A 10037-nucleotide genomic window follows, 5' to 3' on the forward strand; every position below is an offset into this window, starting at 1 on the left:
AGATACTCCACTGCACTTAGGAATGAAAACCTAGGCAAGTTTGTGCTGTGAGTCTGTGTGTAGAAATTTAAGGTGGGGAATACAGGTGGGTGTCTGCTTTGCTGAGCTCTGGTGTCTGAAAATGAGGGCTGGGGATGGCTGGACCCAGGAAAGCTGTGCTGAGGATGAATTTCTCTTGGATTATGAAGTGTGCATGCAGCGCAGGCAGCACTGCATATGCTGCACTGCAAAATGGACAGTGAGCAGTGACCACGGGCTCCCTGTGCTGCCCCTGCTTGGGCAGCTGGTATCTGTGGCAGATTTGGCTGACATCTGCAGCAGATCTGGTTGATACCTAAGACAGATCTGGTTAGCAGCAGAGCCTTGGCTGCTCCACAGTGATGCTGCGGGAGGTGCTGGTGCTGCCACAGTGCTGGTGCAGGTCTCACTGCTGCTCCTGGGCAATTGTTGCTGTGCTTGTGGGAATGCGGTGGCTTGGGCTGCGCAGAGGTCAGTGCCTTTGTCTTGCTGCAGGGAGTTTATCTCTGCGGATCTTTCCTGCTTTCCTGGGTCAGGCTTCACCTCCTCTGTTATCAGCAAATGCAGGAACAGCCCATTCCAGAGCCAGGCTGTGGAGGAACCTCTCGACCCCCTGGCAGTGGGGGCAGCTCTCACATCCCATCCCTCCCACGGGCACCGCCAGGCCTCAGGGAACAGGGATGAGACCCACAGGACCCATGGTTCCCATTCTCTGGCTGTGGGCAGCAATGGTTCTGCGTATTCCGCATGGGTGCCTGCAATTGAAGGATGTAGCACAGCCTCCAGGGCCATCCCCAGCCTCATCTCCACTGACTCCTCCACCCCAAATACATGGAGGAGACAGGTCCCAGTGGTACCAACCTCCTTTCCACAAAGCACCCTGTCTCTGCACACCCTCCCCGTCCCAGCAGCTCCTGCTGCACCCCTCCAGCTGTCTCCAAAACCCAAACCATTAGCATTTCCTGTTCAAACATTTCCAATAAATAAATGAATGGAGACATCATGCCACAAGCCCACAAGTGACCCAGAGGCGGGTCCGAGGCCGGGATGGACACGACCACCCAGCGCCCGACCCCCTGGCTGCATGCCAGTACTGCCTTTGTTTGAATTCCCGTGTGAGTAAGCACTTGGCTGACGCCAGCCAAAACGCCATCAGAAATTATTTTTCGATATTAAATAAATTGTTTTCAGTAAATCTGCTCCTGCATCAGAACCCAGAATCTACCCACGGCACCGGGTGCCTGGCAAGATGCTGGGCTCCTCTTCCCTGTTCTCATCTCCATGGGGTAGAGTAACGCATGCTGTCCAGAGGGGACAGCTGGGACCGGCTGTGCCTCCATCCCCCCAGCCCCAGCTGTGCGGAAGTCCTTGCCTTGACACAACAGTGGGGATGCTGGGGACCAATAGCCGCATCTCTTCTCCACTTGGTCCTTTGCACCCTTAGGAAAACACCTCTAATGATGGGTTTCGTTTAGTGGGTGGATCACACAATGGCCATGGTCCTCAGGAGTACCAGGACCAGCTGCCACTGGGCTTCAATAGCACTGGTGAACCACTGTTTGTCCTCAGCAGTGAGAGAACTTGAGTCCAGGCAGGTGGTGGATGTGCCCCATGTCCTTGCTGCCTGGGGTTAGTCCCCATCTTCCAGAGCAGGGAAAATAGCTTTGCAGCTAACCAAGCTCTTTCATGGTGGGAATTAAGAAAAATGGCAGGAATAGGTCTTTCACTATTTTTTATTGATAATATTTATCTTTTGCTGAAGTCAGTACTTCCTGAAGGAACACGGCGTTTGGGGAATTGGAAGATGAGATGGGAGGTGGGAGCAAGAGAGTGCTCACTTGTGCTCCAGACCGACAAGTGGGTTTTGAGTGTGAGAAACCCCCCAAGGCTCCTTCCCTGGAGCTGGGCAGCAGGATATCAGCATGGTCATGGGCTGGGGCCCTGTCAGCCCCCTTCAGTGCCCCGTGGTGGGGCCGGCAGTCCTGGCAGCCACCAGGGTCTGGTGCCATCAGCACTTAGAGGTGCTGACAGATGGACATGGGGATGGTCTGGCCAGAAACTCGCAGTCCCACTTTATCTGCCCTTTGCCCTGCTCTCATCTCCCCGGCACACTCCATCTCCCCTGCTATCTTGTGCTCCTGTTCCCATGCCTCACTGCTGCTTGGAGGGTGCCCCTCCATGGACTTGCACTTGCTCTGCTGCATCATCCCAGAGCCCTCCAGAACCCACACAGATCACCTGACTGGGGACACTTCAGTACCCGCAATCCCACGTTTGTACACTGAGCAGGTGCCTGGGATGAGGCTGTGGTGTTGCAGGTAGGGCTCTTCCCAAAAGGTGCTGTTCATGTGTGCTGGGCACCAGGCCCAAAGCAACAGCACACCATGCACACAGTTCTTATGCCATCACAATCCAATGCCGTGGCTTTGCACAGCCGCTACCCCCACTGGGCAGGGGGCAGGAGAGGGAAGTGGGGGGGTTCGGGATCGTAGTTAATGTAGCTGCCCCTAAACGCACTGCCAGAGATCAGCTAATCTGATAATTACAGCAACAAAAGCCATTTAGACAAACCATGACCTGACCCCGGGAGCTTGGAATGAAAACATTTTATCCTCCTCTCTGTCTGGATCTTGCACTGAGAAAACAGCTGGATGTGGAGGAAGAGAGGCTGGGAATGACCGTGATGCACCGGGTACCTCGGGCACAGCACCAGGCTGTGGGAAGACAGCGACTCCCGGGGGTCCCCATGTTCATGGGTGCAGGAGCTGTGCCCCCCTTTGAGGGGCTGAGCACAGGGGAGTGCCTATGTGCAGTGTATGCCTGCAGGCTGCGGGCACGGGGCGCAGCCTGCCTGGTGAGTGGCAGGTCGTTGCGTGCTGTCACTCCGAGCAGAGCAGATGAAGGGCGGCTGCCTCAGGGCCTGCTCCCATGTTGCTCTTGCTTTTTCATGCATCTCGGTGGCACCCTTTGTGTGGGCTGGGGAGATGAAAGCACAGGGCTGTGGGGATGCGGTGAGGCACAGCTGCCTGCTGCTCTGTGCCTGTCTCCTTCCTGCAGCTGCACCCAGCGGAGCCCCACACTGCACGGCTGGGGGCACCCACTGCACTGGGGGTAGATCCTGCTGGCCCCACACCCACAATGTTGTGCTGTCCACAGTCCCTGGGGAAGGAGAGACAGACAGAGCTCATCTTTTTTTCTTTTTGCCTGCAAGTGTCCTGCCCAGTGGCTTGGCACCGACAGCTTGGCATAGCCAGCTTGGCAGGCAGCACCACCATGCCTCCCTGTGCTGGGAATAGGCTTGGCCCTGTCCCCACATGTCCCAGCGCTTGGGTCAGGAACCAGTAAGAGCTGCACAAGGCCACCAGTCTGAGGGCTCCCCTGCACTTCTGTCTGCTCCAGAAATAGGAAGCTCTCAGCAGCCCTGCTTAGCCTGACCCCACAGCAGTGCAGGGCTTTACTCCTCCTGGGCACGACTCGCCCCATAGTGGGCAGCTCCATTTGCCCCCAGGGTCCATTTTCAGTGGTTGCTTCCCTTCTCATCCCCACATCTTTGCTCATCATTGCATTTAGCAGCATCCATAGCTCTTAAGAAACCCAAGTGCTCTTTGTCAGGTTACAGGGTAAGGGCTGAGGATACCATCAAGTTTATGGTTGAGATTAGGCTTAGGAATAAGGTTAGAGTTACAGTTATGATTAGGGTTTTCAGATGCCCTCATAGTGCCTGACAACATCAGGAGTTTGCAATTCACCACTACGGCTGCAACCTGAGCTCCTTCTGAGCTGCCACACAGCCTTTTCCTAGGGTCCATTTGGACTAAGAACCCACCCATAGCAAGCCCTGAGGACTCGTTGGACACCATCTCCTGTTCTCTGCTGTCATTCTTTCAAGGTCCCAAGTGGGTTTGCAGTGTAGCTGGGGCAGGGCTCCCAAAGGCACTGTGACAGAGCTCCTCTGCGAAAACACGTGGTGAACGGTGAGTCCCCGTCCCTTTTCAGCGCCACTGGGAGCGGTGCACATCTTCGGGTCGCAGCAGTGGGGCTGTGGTTCGAGACGCCCTTCCTGTTTGCCTTGAAGACTTTCCCAGGCACCGCAGGTTTCCCACCAACTTCCGACGCACCGCGATCCGACGGGGCCAGGCCGGGCTCCCGCTGAGCCCCGGGATGCGCGGGGCGGCTCTGCCCTCTGCCGTCCCCTCTCGGCACAGCCGCGGACCCGCAGCGCGGAGCATCCCCCGTCCTAAGCACTCCGCGAAGGAGCTAGCTGCCCGCTGCCGCCGGGGGAGCGGTTCCCCGGGACCCAACGGAGCGCGCTGCACCCGGGAGACGAGCGAACGCGAATCTCCGCTGATTAGCAACCGCTGCCCAGGGGCTGAGCGGGGCTGCTGCCGGCAGGCGGCGGCACACCGGGTCACAGGGAGGGGAGGGGCGACGCTGAGGCCGCGCTGCGCTCTGGATACGGCACCGCACCGCACCGCACCGCACCGCACCGCACCGCACCGCACCGCACTGCACCGCACCGCACCGCACCGCACCGCACCGCGCTCCAAGCGTCCCCGCGCAGGCAGCGGGCCATCACCTAGGAGCGGGTGGAACCACGGTGCCGCCAGCCAATGGGCGCCACCGCCACCCGGCAGCTCGGCCGCCGCTGATTGGTTGAAGGGTAGGAGGCGGCGGTCGCAGCTCCTCGTTGATTGGCGGAGGCGCACGGAGGCCCCGCCCCGCCGCTGAAGGTGAGGGTCTCCTCCAGGAGCCGTGCGGCGGTCGGAGCGCACCGTGCGGTGCCCGCAGCGCTATGGCCGCCTCCATCTTCGCCGCCGTGCCCCGCGCTCCGCCCGTCGCCGTCTTCAAGCTGACGGCGGACTTCCGGGAGGACGGCGACCCGCGGAAGGTCAACCTGGGTGTGGGCGGTGAGTCCGAGGCCTGCCTCCCTCCCTGCGGTGGGGCCCTGTCCCGGAGCCCGGTGGTGGACGCAGCGAGGCCTTGTGGCACGGCCAGGGCCCCGCCACCTGTCGCGGCATCCGGAGCGGGCGGTGACGGCGTGACCCGGAAGGTCACATCGTTCAGGCGCGGCGAAGGTCGTGACCTGTGTCTGCGGCCCTCGTTCTGCCCGCAGCGTACCGCACGGATGAGGGCCAGCCGTGGGTCCTGCCGGTGGTGAGGAAGGTGGAGCAGCTGATCGCTGGCGACAGCAGCCTCAACCACGAGTACCTGCCCATCCTCGGCCTGCCTGAGTTCCGTGCCAATGCCTCCCGCATCGCGCTGGGCGATGACAGCCCAGCTGTTGCAGAGAAGAGGGTGAGTGCGGTGTCACAGCTCGCTCCTGCAGCCTTTTCTATGCTCTGTTCATCCACACTGACCCTGCGGCCTCTTTCTCTTTCCCAGGTTGGAAGTGTCCAGGGCTTGGGTGGGACGGGCTGTCTGCGTATAGGTGCTGAGTTCCTGAGGCGCTGGTACAACGGGAACAACAACACTGCCACCCCTGTGTACGTCTCATCCCCAACGTGGGGTGAGTGCTGCCCCAGTACTGCCTCCTCCCTGGATCAGGGGACTGGAGGGAGCCCCTCTTTTTTCTGGGTGAAAGCTGCATCTCTGTGTTTTGGTGCTCTTTAGGGAGCTATTTGGTCTGGTAGGAGGTGCTTTGTGGGGATCACATCTCATGATCTGTGATTTCTTTCCTCAGAGAACCACAACTCTGTATTTCTGGATGCTGGGTTTAAAGATATTAGAACCTACCGCTACTGGGATGCTGCCAAGAGGGGGTTGGACCTTCAGGGGCTACTGGATGACATGGAGGTGAGTAAAACAGGGTGGGATGGGCTGAGCTTGGTTCAGAGCTGTCAGCGACTGGTTGAGCTCTGGAAGTACATCCCTGTTGAAAAGACTGCTGGTGCCCCGAGCAGCTCACAGCTTCTCTCTGTGCTGTGAGTGCTTTGATGTGGTATTGCATATGACGGAGACCTGCTCTCTCCCCAGAAAGCCCCAGAGTTCTCTGTTTTCATCCTCCACGCCTGTGCACACAACCCAACGGGTACAGACCCTACTCCAGACCAGTGGAAGCAGATTGCTGCTGTTATGAAGGTATGGACTTCTGATAGGGCTAAATTGGTGTGGAGTGGACAGAAAGCTCCTAAGCTAGCTGGAGCACTTGCATCCAAATTAGTTTCCAGGGAATGGCATGAGTTGTGGCAGGAGCTAGAAGAGTCCCATAGAGTAGATATTGAAGGGGGAGGCTGGCAGGGTACTGATCATCTGTGCTGTGAGAATGGAGGGCTCAGAGGATGGAAACATCCAAGTTCTTACCTTCAGACTCAGTAGGAGAGGCTGCAATGAGGTTTTCTGTGCTAGTAGGATTCTTTGGGGCACCTGCTTTTTACAGGTGCTCGATACTGGGATATAAGATGGTGCTTGTGTTCTGCTTCCTTCAGAATAGGAAGGAGGGAACTGCTAAAGTTTTCTTCTGCATTTGACCTTTTCTTGACCACCTCAGTCTTCTTTCTTCTCTAGTGAGAAGAAAATACTGTAGTCTGATGTTTCTGGGTCATGTTGCCTTTGTACTCATCTAGAAGCTCAGTGGTCATTTGTTCTCCAGTGGGGACAGGGTCGGGGGTAAAGTGAAGGTTGTGGAAAAGGGATTTCCCTCTAACGCTGTTCCTCCTTCCAGCGACGGTGCCTGTTTCCATTCTTCGACTCGGCGTATCAAGGTTTTGCCTCTGGCAGCCTGGACAAGGATGCCTGGGCTGTGCGATACTTTGTCTCCGAGGGCTTTGAGCTCTTCTGTGCACAGTCGTTTTCCAAGAACTTTGGGCTCTACAGTGAGTGTCTGGCAGTAAGCTGGCCCAGCAGCATCATACCCAGACATACGGGGCTGGCATGCTTGGAGGAGGGCAGAGCCCTGCTTTGCAGCAATGTGTGGGACCAGTGACTCATTTCTCTTGGCCTGTCTACAGATGAACGTGTGGGGAACCTGACTGTGGTGGGGAAGGACGAGGACAATGTGCAGCGTGTGCTTTCCCAGATGGAGAAGATTGTGCGTACCACTTGGTCCAACCCTCCCTCCCAGGGAGCACGCATTGTGGCGACTACACTTACTTCCCCACAGCTCTTTGCTGAATGGTAGGTGTATTAGGACTAGTGGAAGAGGGAAAAGAGATGTTTTGTCTATGAGTGTTGGGCTCTAAACCAGATGTGTGCCTGCCCTCACTCTCTGCTTCCTTCTGCTGCAGGAAGGACAATGTGAAGACAATGGCAGATCGGGTCTTGCTGATGCGGTCAGAGCTCCGGTCTCGCCTGGAGTCCCTTGGGACCCCGGGCACCTGGAACCACATCACAGATCAAATTGGCATGTTTAGCTTTACAGGGTTGAACCGTAAGTACAGAGTGTTCTAGTGCTGCCTTAGGAGGGGAAGTGGGGATTGGGTGAGGAAGGTGGTGCTGAGGGTGAAATGGGTTGAAGCAGTCCAGGGCAGAAATTTCTTGGGGGACCAGCTGTTACTGCTGAAGTAGCGAGGCAGGGCTGAAGCATCAGCATTCTAGTGTCCTATGCTGATGTTTGTTTGTTGTGGAAGATTCAAGCAGCTTAACGTGCGATTCTTTGGGCTTTTCTAAGCATTGGAATTACTGCTCTGACCCAGTGTCTCATTGCTTCCCCAGCCAAGCAGGTGGAATACATGATCAAGGAAAAACACATCTACCTGATGGCTAGTGGGCGCATCAACATGTGTGGTCTGACTACCAAGAACCTGGACTATGTGGCCAAGTCCATCCATGAAGCTGTCACAAAAATCCAATGAAGCACACGAACAACCAAACTTACATGAACTCACCAAAGTTGTAATGTGTAGTCCTCTTACCTTATTCGTGGCTTGCCATGTCCACACCTCTTGGGGTTTAATAAAGATGAGAGCAGTAACTAAATCAGGGATAGTCTTATTTTGACCTTCAGTGAAGTACCTCTTGCAGTATGATAAGCCTCAAGAGGTGGGGACAGTAGAGCTGCCTTAGTTCTTGTTTGACAGCAGCCTGGTCTTCAGGCACTTAGATCTGCATCTTTAGCACATCCAAATCAACTCCTTATACTGATCTATTTGATCTAGGCTAAGTCCGGTGCCAGTGCAATGGGCTATAGGTTAACAGCCCAAATCGTTGTTCTCTGAGACAAGCTGTCAACTGTTGTCACTTGGCAGTATTTTGTGTTGGGGCAAAGCTGTTGCTAGCTGTCCTCCATGCACTCCCGAGCCTGATGCGAGCAAACATTTGTAATTGTGATGATTGCTTAGTGTTGCTGACAGAAAATTAAACCTCCATCTCTGAATGCTATCCCTGCCTTGTGTGATGTCTTCCCTGTGTGAGCACTGCCTGCTGTGCTGGCAGCTTGCTGCTGGTGGAAGGGCACACACTGTGGAGCTGTACCACTTGGCACAGTAAGGTGAAGGTGACTCCTTTCCTCTGTACCCTGCTGCCTTCAGGCTATGCTGACCTCTTCCATGCGAGGATAAAGCCTTGGCATCTTACTTTGCCCCCCGGGCTTTACTCCATGTGTTTCAAGGGTTTCCCTTTCTTACCTGCAGTGTGTTGCATCTCTGATCACCATTGCTACTAATGAAGGACAGTCCTATTGGAGTAGTGTAGTTTAGAGCTCCCTGTGATTCTGTGTGGCTGACCAGTTCTTCATATCTCTCTTGTGTTCCTTTTTCTGCCGTTGCTGTACTGTCTGCCCTGTTCTGTCTGTGCTTCCTTGCTGCATGTCCACGTGTTCCTCAGCCATCTGGCTGTCTCTCCCTGGCCCTGAGCTCCTGGCCTGTGGATAGTTCCTGTTATTTTTCTGTAGGCTGCTGGTGAACCACTACCTTCTCTAGCTTTTGTGGGTTGTCAGCAACAGCCTGAATTTCTGGCGCTGGAGAAGTGCTAGGGCCATCTGCTGCTGCTCTCTGCAGTCAGGAGCTGATATTGCCACCATGATACAACAGACTCCTGCCAAGATCTTGCTGAGGAAAGTGGAACACAGCCTCATTTCTTTGGGTCAGTCAGTGATAGCCTTCAGGGATTTTGCTTGTGCTACAGCTTAGAAACTAAAGGAGAAAACTGTGCCCTGCTTCTTTGCTGTGTTTGCAGAATGTATTCTGTCTCCGGTTTTGTCTGCAGTCTGTGAAATGAAGCAGATGCCTTATGGCCTTCAGGAAACTTCTACTGCTTCCCTAGTCAGGCCAAGGGGATTCATGCATCTTTACCCATCTGTCTTTCTCAGAGTGGTTATTCACATCACTCAAGTCTGAGACCGAGGCAGCATTTTCTCTATAGTGGGAGAAGTGGGAGCTTTTACTCAGTGCCCACCCATGGTTGGGCTGATGATGGTTAAAGGATGACTTCCAGGGCTGATCTCAGGGGAAAGAGTCTGTTATTTCTGACATCTGGCTGCGCTCCTTAGGGACCTCCAGGCATGGAGCCTGTACTAGCACTCTGCTATACTTACCAGGCTTATTTTTCTAATGAGTGACCTAAATTTCTCTTTTCCTATGGTGTAAGCTGATTACCCATTATCTCACTCACCATGGCAACAGAGAACAGATTATTCCTTTTCTAAGTGCTTTTTATGTACTTGCCAGCTTCCTCTTTCCCCTTCACATCCTCCACCAGTTCAGATTCTGTGACCTCGTTTCCCTCAGCCTCTCTGGGCAGGTTGTTTTCCAGCCCTCGCTTTTCCTTGGCCTCCTGTCAATTGCTTTCTGTTTCCTCAGTGGGGCAGGACCCCAGGCAGAGATGCCATTACTCCAGCTGAGGTTTTATCAGCACTGCTGGACCATGAGATTTCTGCCACTGTCTCAAGCTGTACTCCAGCACGTGATATCCCACTATGGTATTTGCAACGGTGTATTATTAACTCCTGTTCTTCCCCAGCCCTTGTCTGTGTCGCTGTGGTCTTAACCATTGCTCGGGAGCCTGTCCTCATACACAGCAGGAGGAGACATCAACACGAACAGGACATTGCTCAGGGAGAAATCACTTTTAATGTTGCTATCCCT

The 10037-nt window shown here is 55.0% G+C and overlaps 1 protein-coding gene across 1 annotated transcript; it reads left to right on the forward strand.

Moving 5' to 3' along the window:
* Positions 1-4747: 4747 nt before the first annotated feature.
* GOT1 (glutamic-oxaloacetic transaminase 1) lies at positions 4748-8334 on the forward strand. The gene is made up of 9 exons (XM_065746036.1): positions 4748-4925; positions 5132-5313; positions 5401-5524; positions 5699-5811; positions 5992-6096; positions 6680-6830; positions 6966-7131; positions 7242-7384; positions 7669-8334. Exons 1-9 carry the CDS (start codon positions 4811-4813, stop codon positions 7806-7808), a joined length of 1239 nt encoding a protein of 412 aa, XP_065602108.1. The 5' UTR covers positions 4748-4810; the 3' UTR covers positions 7809-8334.
* The last annotated feature ends 1703 nt before the right edge of the window (positions 8335-10037 follow it).

This window comes from Cyrtonyx montezumae, unplaced genomic scaffold (genome assembly GCF_038088225.1).
Source record: "Cyrtonyx montezumae isolate F1298 unplaced genomic scaffold, pur_monq_1.0 scaffold_4, whole genome shotgun sequence".
In the NCBI taxonomy this organism is placed as follows: domain Eukaryota; kingdom Metazoa; phylum Chordata; class Aves; order Galliformes; family Odontophoridae; genus Cyrtonyx; species Cyrtonyx montezumae.

Excerpts from the sequence above, each read along its gene's own strand:
- GOT1 (XM_065746036.1), top strand. The coding sequence starts at position 4,811 with ATGGCCGCCTCCATCTTCGCCGCCGTGCCCCGCGCTCCGCCCGTCGCC. Across the intron at positions 5,812-5,991 it reads GGCTACTGGATGACATGGAG|AAAGCCCCAGAGTTCTCTGT; the intron begins GTGAGTAAAACA and ends CTCTCTCCCCAG. Across the intron at positions 6,831-6,965 it reads CAAGAACTTTGGGCTCTACA|ATGAACGTGTGGGGAACCTG; the intron begins GTGAGTGTCTGG and ends GCCTGTCTACAG.